At 41.5% G+C, this 26,979-nt stretch overlaps 1 protein-coding gene across 1 annotated transcript in view; it reads left to right on the forward strand.

Annotated features, from left to right (window-relative positions):
- Nucleotides 1-26,979, forward strand: part of KIF13B (kinesin family member 13B) — a 125,759-nt gene that overhangs the window by 88,440 nt on the left and 10,340 nt on the right. Inside the window, 12 exon segments of the mRNA XM_018085534.3 lie at nt 1,361-1,390; nt 2,420-2,519; nt 2,804-2,930; nt 4,356-4,411; nt 5,442-5,566; nt 6,642-6,818; nt 8,358-8,450; nt 9,615-9,767; nt 11,006-11,083; nt 11,703-11,756; nt 19,446-19,563; nt 19,821-19,954. Coding sequence (XP_017941023.2) covers nt 1,361-1,390; nt 2,420-2,519; nt 2,804-2,930; nt 4,356-4,411; nt 5,442-5,566; nt 6,642-6,818; nt 8,358-8,450; nt 9,615-9,767; nt 11,006-11,083; nt 11,703-11,756; nt 19,446-19,563; nt 19,821-19,954 — 1,245 coding nt within the window.

Genomic DNA, 26,979 nt, shown 5'->3' on the forward strand with positions numbered 1-26,979 from the left:
GATTTTTAGTCCCCTTATTAGCATTTCTCTTATCTCAAGTAAATCAGTATCTATGGAATGTGAAAGATTTTCTAAAGACCTTGAACTGAGGAAATGCCTCTTCTATATGGCTTTTTAATTTTAGCTTAGCGAAGTTTTTGCTTTCATTATTAAGATACAAAAGGAGACTCCAGGGGCTCGTTATTACTTAAATAGATAAGTGATAACTCCATGAGGATTGGAGCCCTCATTCCTTTTCCATTCACTGTGAGGAGGGGCAGTTGTGCTCAGTGCAAGTGGCTCTGCTTGTGGTGAAGGTCGAGGATTAAAGGTGGTGTCTGGCATCAGAAAATAAGGGAAATAAAATGTTGAAGGTCTACATTGTGACTCTTGCTGTGGCTGTCATCCCAATTCCCTGATAATTCACAAAGATGTTTGCAGTTCTTCTTTATATGCTGCATCAAACTTGCCTCAAATCCTTTGTGCACACCTTGAATCCTGGGGGCAGTTTTGGGCCCCTCAGACAAGAGAGACATTGAGGGGCTGGAGATTGTCCAGGGAAGGGAACGGAGCTGGGGAAGGGGCTGGAGCAGCAGGAGCAGCTGAGAGAGCTGGGGGGGCTTAGCCTGGAGAAAAGGAGGCTCAGGGGGGACCTTTTCCCTCTCCACAATTCCCTGACAGGAGGGGGGAGCCGGGGGTGGGTCAGGCTCTGCTCCCAGGGAACAAGAGACAGGACAAGGGGAAGCAGCCTCAGGCTGTGCCAGGGGAGATTCAGGTTGGATATTGGGAACAATTCCTTCATGGAAAGGGTTATCCAGCCCTGGCAAAGCTGCCCAGGGCCTTGTTGGAGTCCCCATCCCTGGAAATGTTAAAAAAGTTGCAACTGTGACACTTTAGGACGTGGTTTATTGGTGAACATGATGGTGGTGCTGTTTGATGGTTGGACTGGATCTTAAAGATCTTTTCCAGCCTTAATGATTCCATGATTCTCTGATTCTACACCAGACTGTGATTTTTCAGCACTTACTGTAACATTCACATTTCTCCTGCCTGTCCAGGATCAACAGGTTTCAAGCTGTTTCACTACAAGTCTTCTATTTTCTTGGTGCAATTTAAGTATTCCACTTGCTTTCAATTATTAAGACTTCTAATAATTTTATTACTCTCCATTGTAATCATTGGATTGCTCTAGTTTGGGTTTAGATGAGCTGATAGCAGCAAGTGTCAGTGTGTTTTAATTCTGTGATCATGCCATTGCTAAGCTCACACTTTTGGGTAAGACTGCTAAAATTGCTTAAAATTGTTACACCTTTTGCATTCAGTGTAGTTTCCTGCTATCAAAAAAAAAATTAATGGCATGGTTTTGTGTGTTTTGACCTAGGAAGAAGAAGATGAAATGGACAGTTATCAGGTAAAAATCTTAAATTCTGTCTTACAATTGCAGGCATTTTCAGATTAAAACATGTTAGAGGAGGATCAGCATTTTCTTGATATGCAGAAGAGACAAAAAACTTAGGAACTGGTTAGATTGTTATGCTCCAAAGCCTATGGTGGATGAGAGAGATGCCATAATGTGTATTTCCAGTCCAAAATCCAATTGTTTTTTGGTTTGAGGGCTTTGGGGGGAACTGCTGGGGCAGGGATGGATTCCTAATAGGAGGAATCAGTGGGAGTGGTGTGTCATGGTTAAGGACTGAGGTTTCCAGCTTTGCCACAAGGTGGTGGTTAGTGAGTCTGGGAGTAGTTTGGGGGCAAAGAACTGTATAAAATGAAATTTTTCTCATCTGGGTAGCACAGAAAAACACTTAGAGAAAGAGGGGTCTTGGGCTGGCAAGCAAAAAATACTTCAAATAAGATGTGGCAAGTTAAAGTGTTGGGATTTGTGAAGAAAGACTAAGAGAACTGGGGTTGTTTAACCTCGAGGAAAAGACAAGGCTCAGATGGGATCTTGTCTGTGTAAGTGGGAAGGGGTAAAGAAGGCAGAGCCAGACTCTTTTCTGTGGTATCCAGGGAAAGGACAGGAGGCAAGGAATCTCCACATTGGAAACTTCTGTTATTTATTTTTTGATTTTACCATAGTGTTGGTCAAACACTAGTACATGTTACCAGGAGAGGTTATAGAGTTTCCAGCCTTGGGGGTTTTCAAATCCCAACTGGACACAGCCCCTGAGCAAGCTGCTGTGGTTGACCCTGCTTTGGGCACAGGAGGGTTGGACTAGACAATCTCCAGAGATCCCTTCCAACCTCAGCTTCTCTTGTGTTTCCATGCAAAAGAAAATAGGGAAGAGCAAAGGGATTAATTGGGGGTCTGCTCTGTCTTCCTGATCCTCTTCTTGAGTGCAGGATGAGCATAAGGGCTGGGGGAATGTGTAAGCCACAGATAGGAAACCTTGGCTTTCCTGGGTCAGTATTTAAGATGATTCCTTTCCCCCCTTTGCAGGACAGGGACTTGGAGAGGCTCCGTCGGAAATGGCTCTGTGCCTTAACCAAGCGTCAGGAGTACCTGGATCAGCAGCTGCAGAAACTTGTTGGGAAGCCTGGTAAGGAAAATTCTGTTCAGGGTAATAATGTGATAGACATGTGCATACAGCTTTTTATCCTGACAGAGTGTAAAATTTAGAAAACAAGTTAAATCTCTGAACTCGGTCATTTGCCTTCAGTGAAACTAAAGTTAGAGAAGCCTGTATAAAATTGGTTGTTGTGTGTTCCTTTGTGTGCTGAATTCTGAGCAGAATGGGATTTATTCTGTTCTGGGTGGTATAAAATCATCAGTATGTGATAGAGGCACTAAGAGCTGCTCTCTGTTGCCATCCTGCTTCTCCAGATAAAACAGAAGATGATGCAGATCGGGAGGCTCAGCTCTTGGAGATGAGGTTGACCCTCACAGAGGAAAGGAATGCTGTGATGGTCCCTTCTGCTGGCAGTGGGATCCCTGGAGCTCCAGCAGAGTGGTATGAGCACACATTGCCATGGGAGGAATGTAAAGATGATGCACTGAGCATTCCTGCCTTGGACTGTGGCCAGTTTTTTGCTTTCCTCAATCTGGCCCCTGTACACTGTATGAGCAAAGCTGTTAAAATTAGGCTTCTTGCTTAAATTATTTTATTGGGTTATGTATCCGAAATGCAGAAATGCTGTTTGGTAAAGGATCCTGCTATTGATCAGGGTGTAATTATAACCTTCTGGAAAAAAAAGGAATCAATATTTATTACCACTGCACTTACCATTTTAAAAAATTAGCTAATATGTTAATTACCTAGTTCATTCACTTAAAAGGTTGCTCCCTCCTAATAAAACTGCATCTCCAGGAGCATTTTGTTGTGCTGCTGGTTTGAGAACAAACTCTGTTTAGTCAGCAAGTGTTCCATGTAATTTTCTAAACTTTAAAAATAGTAGAGAACACTTGACTGTAGCTGCTGAGCTGTATCAGCTGTGAAGAACAACTGCAGATAAGGATTTGGGGTTGTGTCACCTCAAACCTCTTGTCTTCAGTTGCTTTCAACTTCCTGAATATCTTTCCTGAGCAAACCTTTACCAGTATTTATTGATGGAATTGAGTGTCGTGGAGTTTTAAGCTGGAGTTTGTTAAAGCCAGTGCTGCTAAAACCTAAAAATAGCAAATTACAGTTGGAAACAAATCAGCCTTCACATCAAAGTGTTGGTTGAAAACAATGAAATATTCAGTATGATTCAAGCACCTTCTATGTTACATAAGACTCCAACCTGCTCCTGTTCACCATAAATTCATCAAGTTTATCGTGAAAAGCCCAAAAGTATTTTGTGCCCCATGTTACATTTCCAGTACCTTATTAATACTATGTGGCTTAGTTTTTCATTCTAAAAACAAACAAAACACCACTTCTCTAACCCCTTCTTCCATGATATAAAAGATGCCTTAAATAGCGGGTTTGGCTCTTAAATGTGTGTTTTGTAAGAATGAGTAATAACTGTGTGGAGTGGCAGCATCAATGTCAGTTTGAAAACTTTAAAACTGGCTTTTCTGATTCTCTCTCTGCTGTCTTCCCTTCCATCACTAATGCAGGGGAGTTTGAATTTAACAAATGTGTGTGTCAAAGTAAATAAACTTAATTTTGCTATTAGCATTTAAGAGGGGGGAAAAGATTTTTCGGAAAGCAAGAGGCCAAAGAAGATCATAATTCTAAGAGAGCTGGTATAAAGGAAACACCAATTTATTTGAGTCTCTCAGACTCTGCAACAGTAAATTAAAATAAAGCTGTTTGCCAAGGTTATCAGTGGTCTGGCTACAAATTATAGTTGTACTGAATGTAATGTCCCGTGGGTTTGTATCATCACAGACGTGTGCTGGGTAAATCTCTTACTTTAAATGCCACCATTGTCCCTGTCTTGCATTTTAGGACTCCTGTGGCTGGTATGGAAACTCACATTCCTGTTATATTCCTTGATTTGAATGGTAAGTGGCTCTTAAAATGACAGAGTACTTCAAAACAAACTTTATATAAACCAATGACGTTATGGAATTTCAGCAAACTAATAAAATTAAGAAATGCCTGGGATGGCAGGTAGATTAACTGCAGAGTGCACATTTTTCACTGAAACATATTGTTTAATGCTTCAAAACACACAGTATTATATATGGAAGGTTTTAAGAATCCCATGTTTCAATACATCCCAATACAAGATCCAATTTGAACAATGTATTAGCCAGATACTTCTACCAAAAATGGGAAATTGGAACCAAGAAACCAGCAACCCCAAAACAAGTCCAGGGAGCCAACAGGGCCTAATCAGTCAAACAAAACCTTGTTAGGATGTTTAGAAGAGGGTTAATATTTGGATGAGAAGTGTCAGGTGAGGGTGGGGAGGTGGCATGCAGCCTGTTGGGAGGAGATCTGTGCTGCAATCTCCTGACACTGATGGTTTGTCCACCTTGGAAAGTGCATCCACAGATCCAATGGCTTCAGAGAGGAGCTGGTTAATAATTCATTCATGGGGAGGGACTCGAGCTAGGATAGGTTGAGCTTCTCAAACCCCAGATTTAAGGTTTTGTTTAGTCATGATCTAAAAGTACTGTGTTTTCACTTGTTCAACCAGCCACTTATCTTTAGTTAAAAATCCCACACCACCTAGCTCATGGCAAATGACCAATGTATTTAATGTGTATGTGTGTGTATGTATATATATTTATATTTATATATACCTGCAGGCAAGGAGATGTTTGCAACTGAGAGTCCTCACATAACAGAGGACTTTAAAAGGCACGTTTGAGTCTGTGTCCCCAAATCTTTGTGCACACTTTCTGTATAGAAATGAGAGTCTTTTTGAAGTGGAACAATGCAGGAGCTTTTCTTTCGTAGGTGGAGTGGAAACAGCCAAGCTGGGGAGTTGGTGAGGAAAATGTGAATTCATGGCTTACTGGATGTTTTTAAAGGGGGATAATTGCTTTGTGTCTCCTCACTTTCCACATTCCCTTCTGTTTGTAGCTGATGACTTCAGCTCCCAGGACAACCTGGATGACCCAGAAGCTGGAGGGTGGGATGCTACTCTTGTTGCAGAAGAGGAGGAGGAATTCTTTGAGCTGCAGATTGTGAAGCATCATGACAGTGAGGTAAGTGAAGATACAGACCAGTGTCTTTGGTTTAGGAGTCTTTTAATTGTTCTCTTTATACATTCACCTGTGAAAGCAGTGCAGCAAAGATGTTTCTTATATGAGTGACTTTGTGTTTTTAGGGAATAATCACTAGGAGCATAATCATGATTTGAAAAATAGTATATCCAGGCGTTCCAAAAGCTTGAGATTCAATATGTGTTTAACAAACCAAAACCCCTGAGCAAATTAGAGTACAGGAGCCCCAGCTGAAAAAAACAAACAACCTTAATTGTTAACATATGAACCTCTGCATTGTTACACTCATTGTCCTCCATTTTGCCACATAACTCTTGGTTTTACAGCTTTACAATTGTTGGTTTAGAATTTTTTGCTGTTAGGTTTAGAATCTCTGATTTACTTTTTTCCTTAAAATTTTGGTCCTTTCTCTGAAACTTATTTTTTCTTATATTTTTACAGGAGCTTTATTCATGATGGTTTTGGTAGGTTTTTCTGTTCTGGTTTGTTTTTAAAGTCTGGAAAGATGGCTACTAAGCTATTTTTCTTATGGCTTAAAAATAAACCACTTAAATCTTCAGTAATATATATATTTTAACATTCAGAAAGAAAAAATCCAGCTTTTGCTGTATTGCTAGAAATGTTTCAGCAAAGTTACTTCTCAAATACAAACAGGAGAATTTTTGTGGTGTGATGGAAGATTTTCACTGCAATCTCTGTTGCTCTCTGGTTTATCTTAATAAATTAGGCCAAATGGTCCTGCAGTTCTGCATATTTTATAATTTATTTGCAATGATCCTGGGTATTCAAAGCTCTTTTTTCAAGAGGAAATGTTCCAGAGTTTGAGCAAGTTGGCATTTTTAATCCCAACGTCTTCACTTGGCGAACTAATCTTGATTTTTAAATGGCCTCTTCTAAAGTGCAGGGGATTTTTTCTTCATAGGGAGCGAAACGGAGAAGCCGACTCTCAAAATTTATGTATTATGTATTTTTCCTAATTATGCTTAATTAATTATAGTTAATTATACACCTAATTATGCTTATTAGAGGATGCATTTTTTTTTTTTCCCCTTTGCAGGTGAAAGCAGAAGCCTCCTGGGATTCCACAGTCCACGACTGTATCCAGCTCAGCAAGGGAACGGCAGCGGATGAGAGGGTTTATCTGATTGTCAGAGCCACTGTCCAGCTCAGCCACCCTGCAGAGATGCAGCTGGTGCTGCGCAAGCGCATTTGTGTCAACGTCTATGGCAGACAGGTAGAGCTTTTCCAGTCCTTGCCACTTGCTGGGACTCTCATTTTCCTGTCTTTCCCTTCCTCTCTGCCCGAATGGAAGCACCGTGTCCATGGCATCCACGGAGACACTGAGCTGCCAAGTCATTCTCATAGTCTCTCTTATATTGTGGATGATCATGCAGTTTGGTTTTAAAGGCACCTAAGAGTGAGAAATTTTGTCATGTTTGTACTAAGTCCTAAGTGTTTTATCCCCCAGCACTGGAAAAGGTAGGAAGAGTTAATTTCTCATGAGCTCGGAGTTCATGTTTTGCAAAAAACTAAAGCAGGAAGAGTTAATTTCTCACAAGTTCATATTTTGCCAAAACTGCATCAGAAGAAACGTGTGTGTTTCCCTGCTCCTGCAGCATGTTCACACATTGCTGACTATTTCTATTCGTGCATCCAGGTATTTAGAAATAAACTAGGAATAGCTGGAGGAGAAATCTCTTTGTGCTAATTTGTCAGAAGTTAATTGCTCTTGGTCTTTTTATGTTTTCCAGTTGGTTTGTGCTCTTACAACAATGTGTAGGTGAGAGCAGGGTGTTTGATAAATGGAAGGCAGCAAGGTTGTCATTCCATTTGCAGCATCATGTCCTGAAAAATACATAAATCCTGAGAAAGATGGGGAGGAAGAGTTGGTTCAGCATTGTCTCAGAATCCCCTGGCAGTGATAATGACAAAGCAGAAAGCCTGAATTGTTATTCTGGTTGCACAGGTGTAGTTAAAATGTGAAGCAAGAGCAAAGAGAAGAGGTGCGGTCACACCCAGAAACCCTGTAAGCAAATCCAAACTGCTCCCAGTGCTGGGAAGAGAACTACAGTTCTTGGTGTTTTGACCAGGCAGAAGCTTTTTCTCAGCAAGGGACCAGTGAATTTTTGTCATCTAGAACTGGGGGAGAGTATCGAACAGATAAACAATTCCAATAATGCCAATAATTCCAATTGTGTTAAGTCTTCATCAATTCTGGTTTCTACAGGTTTAGTCAATGCTGGGTTTTGCCTTCATTTGACATAGAATCTTTGGCTTTCTGGCTGTTTTTCTGAAACTCTCCCTCAATAACCTTTCCCGGGTGTTGTTCTCAGCAGCATCTTTGAATGACTCATCTCTGCATTAATTCACCAGGCCAGTTCTTAACCCTGCAAGGCGCCAAGTCAGCATAAACAATGACCATGCCCCTTAAATCATTCTTCATAACGATCTCTTTGGTCAAGAATTTAATGTCTGTACTTGTCAATATTCAAGACAAGTCACCTAGGGCTCTGTTAGAGGGAAAAAAAACCCCACCTCTCAAACTAGCAGATGCTTTGTGTGCTGGTGAAGCAGTCACCTTGCAGGGAAGCGAGTGAATATTTTTCCGTGTATCTAAAAGACAAACAAGCAAATCTTTTTCTCCAAGTTAAAATCTTTGACTCTTGCATATTTATTGGTTGCACTTTTCCACTTGGACTTCTCTCATTGCAAACTGTGTTTATTTCAGCTGAAATCTGTTAAACCATGCTTTCCTTTGGTTGCCTCCCCACAGGGCTTTGCACAGAGTTTCCTCCGAAGGATGTCCCCCCGAAGCTCCATTCCTGGCTGTGGTGTCACTTTTGAGATAGTCTCAAACATTCCAGAGGTGAATAATAAACCAGAGTGTCTGAAACTGGGCTAAAAGCCTCTAACTTTCTGCTTTTCCCCTTATTTTGAGTGTGCTGGCTCTTGCTGCTGCAACTGTGGTTTGTAAAAGTTGAAGCATATTCCTTCACACGCTGTGACTTAGCAGCAACCTCCGTCTTATCAGTGCCACTGTGTATTTTGTTGACTGAGCATCTATTTGCTCAGCTCCTTGAAGAAACATTTTAAAGAGATGGGGGGAAAAGAGGAAGTAAAACTGGGGGGGTGAAGTGCCTGCTGTAGGGAGCATGAGAATCTGTAAAACATGACAAAGTGGCTTTTTTCTCCGTGATGTCTTTATGCAACTCTTGATTCCTGAGCGTGTTCCTAGTTAGATGCTAATCCTTTCCTTCCAAGAGATGCTCTATCAGAGCACTTGGAAAAACATTAACACATGAAGAGCCAAAACTCTGATTGCTACCTGACTCTTTTGTGTTCTGCTGCAATTTGCACTCTGTATTGAAATGTTTTTCAAGCAACGTTCTATTTTTTTCTTGCAACACACTCGAAATTCTGTTTTCCTCTCAGTTTAGATAACTCCCCAAAATGCTTGAGCACTTTTTAATTATGAAATATCTGAATGCAGCCCTTTTGCTAATTAATAGCAACGTCTTGCTGTGAGACTCAGATTAAAATACCCTAAAAAACTCCAACAATAACCAGGTATTGCTTGAGATGTCTGCGACAGGGGTAGGAGCAGCCGTGCAGGTTCCATGGCACAAGGCTTATTTTTAGATCAGAATCTTAGATTAGGTATTAGGGAGAAATTTAGAATAGATATTAGGAAGACATTCTTTGCTGTAAGGGTGGTGAGGCCGTGGAACACATTATGGACTCCCCATCCCTGGAAGTGTTCAAGGCCAGGTTGGATAGGGCTTGGAGAAACCTGGGATAGTGGAAGTTGTCCCTGCCCATGGCAGGTGGTGGAACTGGATGAACCATAAGGTTCCTTCAAACCCAAACCATTCTGTGATTCTCTGATTCTGTGATTCCAATCTGCCCCGGAGCTTAAGTGCAAGCGACGTTAAATCGGTGCCGCGTGGTTTAAAAACACATTTTTTTCGGGACCGATGCGGGAGATTTTTTGTTTTATTTTAAAAGCTGTCGTTTCTTTTCACCTTCCCAGGATGCTCAGGGAGCTGAAGAGAGGGAGGCACTGGCCAGGATGGCAGCAAACGTGGAAGATGCAGCCTCAGCCGACTCTGAGGCCTATATTGAGAAGTACCTGCGGAGCGTGCTGGCCGTGGAGAACATCCTCACCCTGGATCGGCTGCGCCAGGTCTGGCTTAGGGATGGAGCAGAGGAAACACTGACAACATCTGTGGCAGCACAAGTGTGCTCCTAAGTGCTCACAGTGGCTAACAACCAACCCAAAAACCCCACTCCAGTGCACACCTCAGCCTCCCAAAGTGGGCCTGTGGCAAACATCCAAGGAAGCAAATGTAGCTCCTCTTTGCAGAGATGCCCTCACTCAACCCCCTGCAGGATGGATGGGGCTTTGTATTGAATGCTTGGTTTGGTTTTCAGTCTGTGCATTATTGTTCAGGAAAAAATAATTGTGTGGCATTAGCTTTTGCTTTCTGAGGCTTTAGTAGCAGTTCTGAAATTACCAGTAGAATTCTTGTCATTTTTCCCCACATCTTACCTTGTAGTAACCAAACCCATTCTGTCCCAAAGTGGACCTGTGGCAAATATCCCTGGAAGCAGATGTAGCCCTCCTTGCAGAGATGTCCTCACTGAACTCCCTGCAGCACAGATATGTTTGGGACTTTTATATTGGATGCACTGTTATGGGATTCTTGGTTTGGTTTTCAGTCTTTGCATTATGGTTCAGAAAAAATACTTGTATGGCATTAGCTTTTGCTTTCTGAGGCTTTAGTAGCAGTTCTGAAGTTACCAGTAGATTTCTTGTCATTTTTCCCCATGTTCTACCTTGAAGTAACCAAACCCATTCTGTCAATAAAAAAGACATTGATTGGGTTAATTTTAAGTACTATAACTCGATCTGTTTACCAGGAAAAATGCAGGAGAGAAAAACATTTATGGAAAGTTGTTCTTCTGGGTATGAATTATGCAAGCACAAAAGAAAAGTTATGCAAAACAAGCTCCAGCTTGTGCCTGCCCGCTATAAATTCACGGTGAAGTGTGATGCACTCTAAATACTGAAAGCAAGTTTCCTGTCATTTATAATTAGTTTAAAGGATTAAAATAGGAGCTCAGCTTGGAAAAGGAAGTCAGTCTTTGCATCTCTGTCATCTCCTAGAATCAGGACTAGCTGTAAAATCCTGCATGTGCCAGTCAGCAAAATACTGGATGTTCAAGTTTATCCACTCTTAAAATTTTAGCCACTTTATACACAGATTTTGTATTACAGAAAATTTTACGTGCAGGGGCCTGGGCAAAAAAGGCAGTTTAGAAGTATTTGTCTCATATAGACAAAACTATCCTGGGATGATCAGGGCTTAAATTCTTGCAAAACATCATATTTCCTTTGTGTTGCTCCTCTGTGATTGGCAGGAAGTTGCTGTGAAAGAGCAGCTAATGGGAAAAGGAAAACTCTACCGTAGGAGCCTGAGCTCTCCCAACGTGAACAGGGTGAGTATTCCATGCTGGAATCTGCAGCAGGTCCACTCTTTCAATTCCAGGTCCTTGTGATGCCAAAGTCATGGACTATAGCAATGAATTTCCTTCTTTTTGACCCTTCTGTGCTATTTGTGATTGAGATCAAAGTGCAGACAAAACCTGCACGTAATCCTGCTTTCATCACGCAGGCAAGTGTGCTTGGAAGCACCTCCCTAAATCTGGAATATCTGAAAAAGCGACATAAAAAGAACTTTGCATCTTTTTTTTCTGAACACCAGAGATTTTTCATTTACTTGCCAAGCTGAAGAATTTTTTCCCTTTTTCTTTAGAAGATTTGAAGTTACAAGTATTTACTGAACTTAGAGTTTGTAACAGCATTGTGCATAAGAAAAATGAGTCTTCTGCTGTCCAAAATTTGGAAATAAATCCTTTGATAGAACTGGTAATCAAACTAGTCTAAAATTGTGGCTCCTCCCAGGTCAATAACTGAGATTTCACCTTTTCTCTCTTGGATTTCAGTTCTGCTCTAACCACAAAACTATTTCTTTTCAGCCTTATTAGCCAAGAGGAATATTTATGAGTTCTTTAAGTTCTTGTTGAGAAATAATTCGACTTTTCTTAACTATTTCAGCTCTCTGCAAGCCGCCAAGATTTAGCACCCCCTTACAACCTGAGCAGTAACCGGGTGAGTACCTGCAGGAAATCCTGGGAATCTTCAGTAGGAAAAAGGAAGTGACTCCACTACACCAGTTACAGGAGCTTTGGGAAACATCTGTAAAAAAACAGGGGCAACATCCATGTGCTCCTGTATCCTTGGGACTGTTCCTAGGATGTAAATAGGTCTGGATGTGCTGCACTAGACCTCTCTGGGAAAATTCCCAGGTCTTTGTCATCCCAAGCACTGTGGGATGTACAAGGGCATTGTCAAGCTAAAGAGCTCTTCTAAAGCTGTCACCTCTGTGGATGCAAATCTTCTGGGAGTATGGGACAGATTTGGGTTCATATATAAGTTCAGGTCAACATCCAGGACAGAAAAGTCCTATGAGGAGAGTCTCTGACCTTCCAGTGGCCTTAGACTTGTGGTGGGTGATAATTCAGCCCATCCCACTCTGTAAAATCACCAGGATAGATCCAAAGTATTTCTTTAAAAGGGGAAAGATTAAATTTAAACTTATTTTCCAAATCCTAGATAAACTGAAAGGTCCCCTCCTGATAGATATTCTGCCCAGCAAGCTTGTAGTCATTTTAAAGGGGAGAATCTGGTGGTGACAAGGCATTTTAATGCATAATGCAGTTGCATGGAATAATAGAATTTTGATGTAGTGCTCCAGCTTTGGTTGCTAAATCTGCTACATCTGATCCATGTAGGGAATGCTAAAACATGTGCAGGTGATAAAGTGCTTATAGCAACTTCTATTTGGAGACAACTCTGGGATGCTTCAATATTGTAGGTTTGGAAAGCCAAAACTTAAAGGGCAGAGCTCTTAATGATTTCTGTTTTTCTCCTCCCTTCCCCTCAATGATTTCTCTCATTGCATGTTTCAGAGTCCAAAGGTCCCAGCAGAGGTAATGCATTAGGTCCACCTAATGAGTGGGATAATAATTTTATCTCACTATAAAGTTTATTTTGCTCACTCACGTGCTTTTATTTCCTGCTTTGAAGATGCTGCTGGTGGTGCCTCGTTTGCATAGTGCACAGCAAAGGAGTTTTTCCATTGAAAAGCTGGTCATTAATGCAGAGTGAACTGGTACAAAGCAGAGAAGTTTCTCCTTGGGTGCATCTGATGGTTTGTTACAGAGCTGGAGCTGTTTTGTGCCATTTCGCCCAGATTTTGGGCATGGTGAAGTTATTTTGGAAATGGCCCCATCTCAGCTAAAAAAATTAGACATGAAAGCAAGCAAATATATAAATATCTACCAGTCATGTGGACATTGGCCTGGAGATGAGATAAACCCTAACACTTCCTTCCAAATCCTTCTCAAGCTTTATGGCTTTTGTAGTTCAGTGTGAACAGCTCTTGGTTTCTATGAACTAATGATTTTAAAGTAACACTGGGCCAATGGAAAACACGTTTATCCTTAGTTTCATGTTAATGCTCCCGGAGCAATGACTCTTTGTCCCAAGTTTTGGTGAACTGGAGTTAGCTGGTAGTGGCTTGCATGAGGTTTGGCAGCTCTTCCTGTGGTTGTAGGTGCTGACAGACACTGTTGTACTGCAGGAACGTGGAGCTGGGGTGGTGGGGATCATCCCTTTGCTTGCAATGAGCTTCAGTTCAAGGCACTTGTTACTCAGGACATGGAGGGTGCAAACTCCTCAGCTGGAAATTTGTGGCTTCAAATGGATCTCTGGTGTCCCTGCCCATGGCAGGAGAGTGGAATGAGATGGTCTTTAAGGTCCCTTCCAACCCAAACCATTCTGTGATTCAATGGTCCAGTTTCCATAGGGAGATGAACAAAAGCTTTTGTAATCACAGTGAAATATTAAACAAGTTCTTAAATGTTCCTGTAGCACACAGACATCATAAAGCTCACTGGTGATATCAGTCCTGTCTGTTGTAGCATAAAGGACCTGAGAATGGCTTGATAGGCAGAGCTTTGGCTAAGTTGGGTGTCTTTGTCACTTGCTGAGAGAGTTGGTTAGAAAAGAAGTCTTCTCCAATATTCATGTATTGTTATTTTCCCAGGAATTTGGTGTTGTTTACAAATAACTATGGGAAGTTAATCTAAACAAGGGATATATTATATCATAAGAAACACCAGTCACAGGGTAGTAACAGCACCTAGAATTGGGTGCAGAACTAATGTGTCAAACCTGTGTACTTAATATTAATTAATTATTTCATATTAGTGGGAGGCCTCAATATGTTCCAGATTATTCCTCTCCTTAACTTTTATTCCATGACTTCATTTCTCTCTCTATTTTTAACATGGTTGTTCCTTGCATTCCTGCTGTCTTTACCATGGATTTTTAGCTTTGTGGAAGGGGCTCTTGAGTCTCATTCTTCTTACATGGAGCACCATCCATGCTGGTAAAGTTTGGAATGTGGATGCTGCTTCATTCTCCAGCACTGTGAAGAGCCAGGACTCATTCCCCTCAATGACAAGAATATTGAACAGTTTGGGATAAGAAGTAAAGATGGTGTTGGTGCAACTAAAATGGGCAGCTTGGAAGTTTCCAGAATTATGGCCTGGATTCATCTTGCAGACACAATTGACTGATTTTTTCTAAAAACATAGATGGATGATCACACCTCCATGAAGAGCTGGAAAAGCCCTTCTCCAGGACTGGAACAGAGGTGTGGGTTTGGCACATTTTGGAAGAAAAACATTAAAGGATATCTCTGTGTGCTGACACCACAGAGAGCTTCCACTGGGATTTTTTTAAAATAATAACTCATAAAATTAAGCTGCTTAACTGGCTGAGAAGGCAAGGAGACACCTTTGAAATTCACTTCAGAAGACAGTCTGATGGACTATTCATATTCTGTTAATAGGACTCCATGTGGTCCCACCTCTTAAGTTCCATCTGCTTGCTTAAATAAGAAAAAGCCAATTTTTACTCCTGTTATCACCACAGATATGGTTACAGGAGAGTGAGATGAATTTGATTCCTTCTTGCACATCAGCACATGTCAGTGATGCAGGAGCACAGAGTGTCTCAGTAGTGATGTAAGACACGGAGATGAATTTTTGTGTTCCGGGGCGCTCGCGTTGGAAATTTAAGTTAATTAAATTTACTTGGAAACCGAATTTAAAAACTGAGTTGACTTAGCTGGATGAATCAGATGCACAAAGAATGGAAGGCACCTCTGACTTGTTTTGCAGGTCTTCCTCAGACTAAATCACATACTGATGAAAAATTTCATGAGTTGTTGTTAAAACACCTTTACACAAAGAGCCATCCTGTCTTGGACAGTCACCCCTCCTTTCCCAAATGTCCAGTATGTGTAGCTCAAAAGCCAAATAAGACAAGATTGTGCCACTTAACCTTCAGGTTTTTCTGGGAACCAGAGTTTTTTTTCAGCAAATTGATACCAGGTAGATTGAATTTGAATAATCTTGCTGTTCATGAGAACAAGTGCCTTTGTCCCAGCTGTGTGTCCCAGCTCTGTGCTTGTATTTAAGTGCTACGTGGTCACCTTTTCCTAAGCCTTTGCTGAACTGCTAAAATAATAAAAACACAAGAACTATTCATTTCTCTTACCCAGTGCCTGCATTTTTAATGGTCTGTCAACCTCAAGAAAAGATTTGTCAGGTAAAGCCTACAGATTTCTCAGGTAGTGATCAGCCCTGTTTGCCCTAAAGATTTTGTGCATGTTGGGGGTGACCTGGAATAAATTCCCTGGGGGTTTTCGTGGAGGATGTGTGAAAGAAGGGAAGGCAGAGGAGAAGAAGGAGAAGGCATTAGAGAAACAAACCCCTTTATAAACAGCTCTGCTTTAAAGTACATCAAGGGACACACATTCTTCTGGTGGCTATTTTTGATTTGTTAATTTAAGTCACTTGACCTCTGTTTGGTCACTTGGCAGAGACCAAATATATTCATGAAGTGATGGCTCCTCTGGGCAAATGATTTACAAGCTTCCTTTCTTTCTCTCACCACCCTTCTTGATGGAGGAAAGATTCACAGCACTTAAATAATAGTCATTGCTTAGATTTAAGGTTTTAAGTCTTTCAGTGCAGATGGGAAACTTGGGAACTTCATCAAGTTAATATAGTTAATAATTCTTTTTGTTTTTGTTTTTTTTTGAGATGGATTATCTTTCAACCCAGCTTAGTAAAATCAGTCATTCATGAACTACCTCTTGCCTCTGCAGATTCTGTGCACAACAGTTGACCCTTTCAGTTGTCTCCAGTGTTTTCTTTTGCAAATGTTTCTGCATCTGTTGCCCTGATTGACCTGATTTTAATGGTTTGCTTTCATCGTGGAGTTGAGCCTCTCAAATCTGACCTTCAGTCCAAAATGATGATCTTTCCATTCTCTCCAAAGCAAGTGTTATTTGGAAACTCAACATGCTTAAAGTATATGATCAGTATATGCCTTTTCTCAAGGCATATTCCTGTCTTCATTTTATTTAACCTGGAAAAATACTTAAAATCCTGTAGAAAATGTAGTCATCCATGGTATGAAAGCTAAAGCAAAATTTCCAAAAGATCTTGAGAAAAAAGGCTTTTCCTAAGGAAAAAGTCCCTAAACATAACACTAAACACTAAACATTGCCATTCTGAAATGAATATTCTGAAAGTGTTTTGCTGATTTTTACCTACTCCATTTTTTTTCATCCTTCCCAAACAGGGTAGAAAGTCAAGAGACTTGCCTGAACTAATTTTTCTTGGTACAGTCAGTGAAGGGCACTTCTGACTCAACAAATCATGATTCAGGAAATGATTTAGTTGCTCCTTACCTGCACTGAGCCCATGTCCTAGTAAGCTGGAATATTCTTAGTATTTGTAATATCCTTACTGTTTCTTATGTCTCTGTGGTCTCCAGAAGCACTTAGACTTGGCTTAAGACATGTCACCTTTATCCATTTGTCTGAGATACAAAAGGAACACTAATCAAGCTTTGTTATGTCCTCCAAAAACAAAGCTTTCAGATGCTTTTCACTCTTCCATAGTTCTTTTTCTTAATCCAATGCCAACATCTGCCAGGCTGGTGGCAGAACAGACCAGAAGGCAACAAAACCAAGTGGTATTTTAGGATTTTTTTTGAGTCTTTTGAGGTTTGTTTTGAGTCTTGTATTTTTTTATTAAACTCCTCCAGCACCACTGAGCTGGTGCCTCTAAAAAATACTGAATTATATGAGATATTTTCCTGGTCTGCAGAGAGTATGAACCATTTTCGCATGGTTTTGACTCTTCTCTTGCAAACTAATTCACCAGTGGGAGCCAGAGACTTCAGGAAATATTTCACATCCCAAAAAGAAAAGACAGGTTGAACACAGTCTGAAGTTGCTGGCTCTTTCCAGGATGGCTCTCAGTGTCTGCACGTGAAATTCTTAAAATATCAGGATGAGAAAAGCAGTCTCTGAAGCAGTATTTGGAATGGAGAGAAGTGGGACAAGGCTGCACGTGGTGAGGCCACCTGAAAGAAACCTGCACTCATAGAAACACAAGACTGCAAAAGCCTAAAAGGAGTTTGTGGATGAGGAGTAGGAGAGACTGTTTCACAGAAGCATTTGGTGGAATTTTCCAGACTTTTTGATGTAAGACATGAATGAGTTGCAGGTCAAAGACAGTGCTGAAGGTGGGGGCTGAAGGTATGGGTAGAACAGCTCTGCCATCTGTGCTGGTAGAGCAGGAAGGGCTTAAACACCCAAGTCCTCAAAACCACAAGACTAAATAAACCCCTGGTGTGTCACTGCTGGTCCCAGCCTGGGTTCTCTCAGTTGGACATTCAGGATGGCTCAGAACTCAGACATCCATTAGCCTTTAGTTGTCCCAAATTTTACTTCACAGATGCAGCCCCTGTCTCTGCATCCAGCAGGAGGGATGTGAGCTGGTCGAGGTCTGAAGTCCTGCCAAAGTGCAAGTTACTTGCTATTCAAAGCAGGGGAGCTTTGATGGGACTAACCTATAGATCCAAATGGAAATGATTTTTGCCCTGGGCTGCTCACTGTGACCTTCAACCCATTGGAGAAATCTATTCCTCCTACCCTGGCTTATTTATTATTTGTGAAACATTCATGGCTTGGAGTTACAGTTAAGAATAGTTTAGCTGCCTGTCGTTTCTCCATTCAAGGTCAGATTAATTCCTTGCATCCAACAGTGTGAAGCTTCTTGAAAAGGCAGTTTCCCCCCCCTTCTTCCAGGAAAAAAAGATATTAAACTTCTGCTCTGGGATGCAGCAGGTCCATCCATCCCTTGTTGCTCCTTTTGAGTATGTTCACTGTACCATCTCACTGCAAAAGTATTTTTATTTCTGTTATGTCTTTTAAGAAACAATCAAGGTTTAGGTACAGTATAACCCAGATGAGTAGAGATGTTGTACCAGCCATAGAAAAACTCTTTGAAAAAATGGGATAAAATCAGTTTGACTGCACCATCCTGTCCTTGCAACCTCTGTTTTCTGGAAAGGTGAAACTTTCCAAGTTTTTTCCTGAGAGGACTTTTTCCACGAAACACTGAGATTTCTTGTAGCACTTGAGACTGGATGCTTTTGACCCCTAGACTCATAAATGGATGTTGAATTGCCTTAAGGTCTCCTATAAATTAAGTAAATTAGAAGGAGCTGCTTTGGCAGGCATTGCATGTGTGCCTCCCATCAAAAGTTTGCAGGACAACCACGTGGATTTTGGTGCCTCTGCACAACTAATGTGCTCAGATTGGTGAAGGAATTCACTGTCCTGTATCCACATGAAACTTCCAGCAGAGACACACTCTGGGCAGTCACTTGGTGTAATCATTGCAGATAAATTTTACCTATTAAGGATGATAGAGTTGGGGAAAAACGGATTTGGCCACGTGGATTCTTGACACCCGTGTGCTGATGTGAAATAGTGCTTGGGGATTCTCCCTGTTAGCCAAGATCTTTGTCCTTGAGCCAGTTTCTGGCTCTAAGGTTGAGATGAAAACCACAGTGGACCTTTGTAAAAGCCAGAGAAATCCCCCCCTATGTGCAGAATGGTGTGCACCTTCCTTTGGGATCCATGAGAAAACCCAACTAGAGAACCCTGGGATCTTGGGAAGGCAGATGACCTGCTGCTTCTCAGTCTCTGCTTCTCCCTACCTCATCTCCACTCAGCCTCTTCTAGGTCTGAAGTCATGTTTCATCTTCACTAACCATGTCAAAACTCTAACCTGTCTTTGATGGATCTTTTTCCTGGCTTCTGGTGTCCACAGCTTGTTCTTTGTATTCCATCTCTCTCTTTTCCAGGCTGTTAGAAAACTTGCAGTACTCCAGTTACTTCCTGTTCATCTTGAGCTCATCCTTTCTCTGACTCCAGGCACAAACATGCAGCCTTTAGGTCTTGTGTTTCTTGTCCTGTTCAGAGCTCTGTGTGTCCTCACCCCTCTCTGACACTACATCCAGACCCCACTCATGAGTAGATACGCAAAACATTCAGGAATTTTGGGTAGACAGTATTATATTTTCACCTGGTTGTAACATTCTCAACTTCCAAAACTCAGTTGAGTGAAATATCACAGCTTTGAGGCCTATAAATAAACTTTTCCTGTGCCTTTATGCTGAGGGTGCTCCATCTTTGCAGGGCTGGGTCTTCCACCTGAAAGTGCCTCCGTGGAAGGGTCTTTCCTCAGCTCTGGAATTCTGACCTTTGCAAAGGGGCTGTGCAGGCTGGTGTGGGGTCTCAGTATTGCTGTGCTCTTGCTGGGGGTACCATCTTGGAAAAATACAACTTTTTTCCCCCTCTAGGGTCGATGGGAGAGTCAGCAAGATGTGTCCCAAGGTGCCACAAATTCCAGTAGAGGCATTAGTCCATCTCGCACCTCCCTGCCGGGCTCTGGGCAGCAAAACCACTCTCCTGATCCAGGTAAAGAAATTCTTACAGCTGAGAGAACTTCCCTGAAAGTGTGGTGAAGCTACTGCAGTGCCAGATAAAGCTGAGCTGCTCTCAGAGAGTGCTTTTCCTTGGCTAATTCTTTGACCACTGGAAGATGTCATCACACACTAAAAAGATAATAGTGTGATAAATTTTGTTGGGGGGGGGTTGGGTTGGGTTTGGTTATTTTTTTTTCTTTCCCCAAATAATAACTATTGTAATTTTGTAATGTTATTTTTTTCCAACAGGTATTGGTAGCCTGGCTGCTTCCTACCTGAATCCTGTCAAGTCCTTCGTGCCTCAGATGCCAAAGCTGCTGAAGTCTCTCTTTCCTGTTAGAGATGAAAAAAAGGGCAGGCAAACCTCTCCCCTTGCCCAGCAGGTAAAGCATTAAATCACCCAGGCTTTGCAGCAATCTTGGTGAGTGCTGTTAGACTTGCTGGCAAAGTGCTGTTTTATATGTTGTTGCAGAGCAAACCAAGCTTTTAGTCACAGCAAAGCCTCGTGATGCATTTCCCCTCCACTGTCCAGAGATGGTGGAGATGTTTGAACTTATTGATACACTCTGCCCACTTGGCTTTTTACAAGTGCCAGCTCCACTCCCAGGGTGATTTATGGGGCTCCCACTCGCAGCAACAATAGTAAAATTTATGAAGTGCACTTAGTGTTGTTTGGGTATTGCCAAGAGGGAAATGTAATTCTATTTTTAATTTGTTCTTTCATATGCCCTTCCCTCCCACCCGTTACCCCAGCTCCTGTCACCTTTTACCATCTTCTACTCTGTACTTTGGGCACTTGCTTCTGTTCATTCTCATCTGTTCCACGTGTCAGGGAAATACTTGATTCCCTTATTGTTTTGGATGTTGGGCAGCAAAGCTCCACCTGCTCCAGATGTGGCTTCTGTGCTCTGAGTTAATGCATGGTCAAGCTGACTAAAAATAAAGCTCCTGTCTTTGAGAAAAACATCAGATGAAACACAGAATCCCGTTATAAATAATATCATCTCCTTTATTTGCAAGGTTCTGGTTTATTTGTAAAGCAATAGTTCTCTGTAGTGTAAATCTGGAAGGTTTAACAAACTGTTGTGAAGATAAATCTGGAGCCAGATCTCATGTTAAAGTTTTGGGGGGTCTATTCTGTCCCTGCTTTAACCACCCAGGTCATTCTACTGTCAACTTGTCTGAAGTTCTGGAAGCTCCTAACTTGTTAACTTAGACCTCTCCTCACCCCTTGCCATGCAGACAAAGTGTTTTAAGGAGTATCTTTCTCAAAACAAAGCAGAATAAACCCTGAAATCCTCAGAAAAACTCTTTTTTTTGTGGTTGTATCCAGGCATTCTGTTGCATTTTTGCTACAGATAAACTTGCCGTTGCAAGAACATCCCAGGAAGTTGTTTTGGCATCATAAAAGTACAGTAAATATTAAGTAAATAGAGCAAAAATAAATCCACTAGCACTTAAGTATTTTTAGAAGTAACTTATTACACATGTAGCACAAATGAGAATAAGGCAGATTTAAAATATTTTTGGTTTGACTGGGGATTTATTCTCTACAAAGTAACAAAAGGAGCAAATTTTACTTATCTAATTTAATGCTTTGCCTTCTCATGTTGCCTTTTGCTTGGTGTTGAGACTGGAATCATATAAACTTACTCATTTATGAAATGTGGGGAATTAAAATGAAGACAGTGGCTTTCTTTACAGGTATTTGGGTATCAAAAGATGCAAATAGATGCTCTTTACAATTGCAGTGAGAGCCTTTCACACCTTCTTGAATTCCTACTGAACCAATGAGAGCTGAGATGAGAAATGAGGCCTAATTTCCTGTCTCTAGTCTAACCACCTGTTCCCACTCCTTTACTGTTCAAGATCAGTCATGTATTGTTTGTCTGGAAGTCACTTTTTAAACTACAGAGACATCTCTTTAAAGAGATTTTAATTTCTGTTATGGATTACTAAGGAAAGTCAATCAGATCATGATCTCAACACTTTTTAATAGGAGGGAAAATGCTATAAATGCTTTGGTTTTTAAAAAGATAAGAGCTGATCTATAAAGAGGAGTGTGATGCTTTAATGCTTGGTTGCACTGGGGAGCAAACCAGGTTTTTCCATGACCATTAGATCTGTATAACATAACGAAATGGTAAAATTATTCTCTAGTTTTGTAATAGAACAAATCAGTTGTGTTACAAATCCAGTGGTGTGAGAGGTTTCTACGTATTCTTTGGAGCTCTGTCTGTAAGGAAACATGGTTTCTTCACTCTCTGTTAGAAATCCCAGTGAGTCACTGAATATCCTGAGTTGGAAAAGACCCACGAGGATCAAAGTCCAGCTCCTGGCTCTGCACAGACACCCCAAAATCCCACCCTGTCTCTTCCAAACCCTCCTTGAGCTCTGCCAGGTTTGGTGCTGTGCCCACTGCCCTGGGGAGCCTGTTCAGTGCCCAACCACCCTCTGGGGGAAGAATATTTCCCTAATCCCAACCTAAGGAAAGAAGAGAGAGCAAAATCAGAAGGAACTGCTCCAGAATTAGCTGAGAATTTGTGCAGCACAAAAATAAAGAGGTGCTGTTGCAGCAGGGCCGGCTGGAAGATCATAAATATCCCCTCTCATAATCTTTCTTGCTGTTCCTTTCTAATGGCCTGAGGATGCAAATGTGGGCAGAGGAATTGAACTGGAGGGGGTGATGGATGGCCCTGGTGCCTGGGGGGACGTGGGGGCTCTGGGGGTCACTGCTGGGCAGGCAGAGTTAACACCTCATCGCTTACCTGCCACAGCAGGGCAGCCAACCAGGAGTTCCTGGGCAGCTGTAGGAAACTGTGCCACGGAGAGGACACAAAAATGATCTTTCTGGGTCTCAGAGAATACAGAACAGGGCATCATGTGTGCTGTGGAAGGATAAAACTTCAGTGCACAGTGGCAGGGGACATAAATGAATGTGCAAGGTGGGAGTAGGTGAGTGATGAACTACAAAAGTATAAAGGGAAGGAGAAGCCAAAAGGATTTTTCAGCTTTAATTGCAAAGGAATCTGACCCCCAGCTGGGAAGTGATGGAGTTTTCTCGCTGTAAACAACAAACTGGGAGAGGAAGGTTCAGGAATTAGAAATGACAAAGCAAATGGAAGGATCTAAATCATCCTTTCCAGCTAAAAGCTGAGATCTGGGGGGAGGTTTAGGTTGGTTATCAGTTTTTCACCCAGGGGGTGGTTGGCCACTGGAGCAGGATCTGCAGAGAAGTGGTCACAACCCTGAGGCTGCCAGAGCTCAAGGAGCATTTGGACAACCCTCTCAGGGACAGGGTGGGATTGTTGGGGTGTCTGTGCAGGGCCAGGAGTTGAACTGAGTGATCCTTGTAAGTCCCTTCCATAGCAAGATATTCTCTGATTCTATGAAAAGCAAATGAGCTGATATGTAACAACAGGTTTTTGAGCATAAATACCAAAAATCTAAGTGGATCCATTTAGTACTTTCCCCTGATTCCTCAAACAACTACAGGGAAAGAGAAGGTCCGAAGTTCTTGTCAAGCTCCTTTTTCAGTGCATGTTTTGATACATTATTTGATGGTACTTAATTATCTAATGTCATTTAAACCTGTTCTGGAAAAATGCTGGTGAACCATCGTGAACTGGCTGGCCCAGATGTTGAATTAAATTTCCAACATGGTATAATTGAATTATCAGGGTTAGGTGGCTGTACAGCTCTGCAGAAAGCCTCAGATGCATTTTGGTGCTCCTTGTAAGCAGGATCTTATGGCTAAAGGTGATTTTAGTGCTTCTGAGCATCATTTCCAAGGGAACAGGACTTCAGCTTTCCCAGGTTTATAACTGAAGTTAAGTTCATCATGACCAAAGCAACATTCCAAGTGGATGTGATGCCAAATCTCTGATTCTGTGTGAGTAAACAAGAGATCAGTTCTTATCAGTCGTTGAGAAAATACCCTTTTTTTTATTATTTTATTATTTTAGCTGCTTTTTATTTCAGTTGTGCCATTGCTCAGACTGGCATCAACCTTGAAGCAAGTGAGCACACACCAAATTACCTTCACAAAATGATCTTTCCTGGTGCTGTTTTTGTTTGTACTGGTTGCTTTAGTTTAAAAAAGAAGCAGAGAAAATACAAAATACCCTTTTTTATTATTTTATTTATTTTATTTTAGCTGCTTTTCATTTCAGTTGTACCACTGCTCAGACTGGCATCAACCTTAAAGCGAGCGAGCACACACCGAATTACCTTCACAAAATGATCTTTCCTGGTGCTGTTTTTGTTTGTACTGGTTGCTTCAGTTTCAAAAAAAAAAAAAAAAAAGCAGAGACATTCCAGTCAAGGTGGTGGCAGTGAACAAAATTGCTGTCTTTGACCTTCTGAAGCAAGTTTAGTAACTAATCTGGAGAATAATGAACCGCAATTAATGAAATCTGCTCTCGTATTCAAGTGTGTTTCTCAGACAGCACATAAAATAATTGAAAGAACTTCCTGCTCTCTAATTAGTTAGATTGAATTAATTTGGCATAATAGGATTCTTTATGTAACTGGCAGAATGGCTTCCGATGAAGCTGTTTATGTACCTAAAAGATTGGTTTCTGATGAAGCTGTTTATATACTTTAAAGTTAGAAAATGCCTATTGCCTATTTTCTCCCTTATCTGATGCCTTTAAATTAATTGCCAGTAGTCTGTAAATAAATTTTAAAAAAAGCCAAATATTTAAACCTTTTTCCATGGCTGGAATTGCTTTTTATTTCCCAGCTTGTTCTTTGAAAAGCTCACAGAGTGTGAGATTTAGAGCCTTCTGACCCTCACTGCTGATGGGGAAAAGTGCAAAATACTTGTGTAAAATATGCAGGTGGATGAGGAATCAGGGTTTCACCTCTCTGTGCTTAATTGTATGATGTAGGAACTGAAGTTCCTTTTTTTACTGAGGTGCTGAGGCTTTCCTGGTGTGCACCAAGCAGAATTCCTGGTCTTTCCCTTATGACCCCGTTGATCTCCAGGAACTGCCCGTGTAATTACATTTTAGGACATCACTGGGTGCCAACATTAAAAAATGTACATATGAAATTCAGCTTCTGGATTTTGACATTGCTGTGGCAGGAGCAAAATTCCTGTGAGCAGTTTGGTGAGTGGATTTTGGTCACCTTTGTACTCAAGAACCACCTTGGATGCTCAAACGTCTTTTTGCTGGCATGTGGCCTAAATGAGAGATATTAAATCACAACTATCTTTAAAAAAAATAATAATGAACTCCTTGAATATCCACGTGCTAATGTAATTCATTTTTGTTTCGTGGTGTAGAAATGTGGTGTAGACACAGGGAGAGAGAGGGCAGCTGTCAGTTCTTTTCTCTTTCACCTTCTCATGCAGCCACAGTAATTAATCTTAAAAACTAATGAAATGCAGTTAATGAAAAGCTTTCTAAATAGACAAAACCCCTTTTCTGGCAGTCCATTAAAAAAATAACAGTTTCATGGATGGGCATGGTGCACAGTATAATTGCTAGAGCTGACATTCCTTAATCAAATCTAAATAATGTGGCCTTGGAGAACCTTCTTTAACATCTTGAAGGCCCTTTTTTTTTCAGACTTTCAAAAAGAAACTCATTTGAATGCTATAATCAGCATAGCTCACCAGATCCTCTGTGACCAGCTGAGCTCATATGTGTCCCCTTCTTGTGACTCAGTTGTTGGTGTTTTGATTTCTTTCTGAGCTCAGTTTTCGCTCTCATCCTCATACAAATAGGTTTTAATGAGAATGAGGATGGAAAAGTGGCTCTGAAAGCTTCAAACCACTCAAACTTCTTTAAGAACCAACTTAAAAATGGTGATGAGTTACCCTTTTAATCTGCCAGGACCTAGAAATGAAGTAATTTAGCTGCACAGAAGATGGTACGGTTAATTTTGCATAAAATATACCAGAAATGGGGAATTCAGAAGTCACAGGCTGAAATGTTCCACATATTGAGAGTGGAATAAGAGGGGTGTGTTTGGGTTAATATTTAAATGTCTTTAGAGAATAAAATGAACAAACACCAAAAAAATCATCAAACCAACTTGTACTGGGTTCCAGATCTCCTTTTGGAAGGCAGGAGAATTTCTATTTGAGTGATAATTGACTTTCCCCTCAATTTTAAAATAATTTAGAGAGGAATATTGTCGGGGGAGGACATTTTTAAAATGGATTCAAGTTTTTCTGGCTGTGCCCTATGGGATTTGGAATTCATCCTGCATTTCTGTGGATGTCTTGTGCAAGTATTTTACCCAGAGTGCTCAAAACTGATTTAAATCTGTTTAATGAACTGTTATGTCCCACTGCAGAAGTTTCCAGTAGATGCTGTTAAAAAATTATGTGATCATAAGTCAGTGTGAGGGTCCCTGAGCTCAGTCACTCCTGTCTGTGGACGGGAAAGCACAGGAAAAAAGCAGTGGAAGTTTTGGATAATCCCCTTTTAGGATTGCATCAGCTAAAACCTTGGCTAAACCATTTCTGGAGCTTGGAGGATAATTCTTGGATGCTCTGGCCTGATCTGTTCTGTCACTGCCACTGAACTTTGTCCACAGTGGGTGTTAACACTGAGGGATTTTCATCCAGTGACACGAAATCAAAGGCTTTGTACTGAAGTCATCAGTCACCATTGCCAGAGGTGTTTTACAAAATGTTTAATGGCACAGAAATACCAAATGTGTTCTTCTGAGCTCTTAGAAGAGCTGTCTACTGTAGATATGTAAAAATGGTATGAAAAAGAGTTCATTCAGGACTAATTTTGGTGCCTCTGTAAGTGGGGTGAGATGCACAATTGCTTTTCCTGTTCAAACTCAGCAAGAGAGACCAGGTTGGTCTCTCTTCTGGTCACCTCAAAGTATGTGCAAAGTGACCTCTCATCTGACCAGAAAATGTGCACTCAGAAATCAAAAATTTGTGAATCATCATGGAATGGTTTGAGTGGGAAGGGACCTTAAAGATCATCTCATCCCACCCCCTGCCATGGGCAGGGACACCACCCACTAGTCCAGGTTGCTCCAAGCCCCATCCAACCCGGCCTTGGACACTTCCAGGGATCCAGGGGCAGCCACAGCTTCTCTGGGCAATCTATTCCAGCTCCTCACCACCCTCCCAGCCAAGAATCCCTTCCCAATCTCCCATCTCTTCCTGCCCTCTGGCAGTGGGAGGGCATTCCCTGTGTCCTGTCCCTCCAACCCTTGTCCCAGTCCCTCTCCAGCTCTCCTGGAGCCTCTTTAGGCTCTGGAAGGGGCTCCAAGGTCTCCTTGGATCCTTCTCTTCTCCAGGTGAACACCCCCAGCTCTCCCAGCCTGGCTCCAGAGCAGAGGGGCTCCAGCCCTCAGAGCATCTCCAGGGCCTCTTCTGGACTCTCTCCAGCAGCTCCACGTCCTTGTGTTGTTGTTCCCCAGGGCTGGA

Source organism: Manacus vitellinus, unplaced genomic scaffold (genome assembly GCF_001715985.3).
Source record: "Manacus vitellinus isolate BGI_N305 unplaced genomic scaffold, ASM171598v3 scaffold_82_pilon, whole genome shotgun sequence".
NCBI classification, from domain to species: Eukaryota; Metazoa; Chordata; class Aves; order Passeriformes; family Pipridae; genus Manacus; species Manacus vitellinus.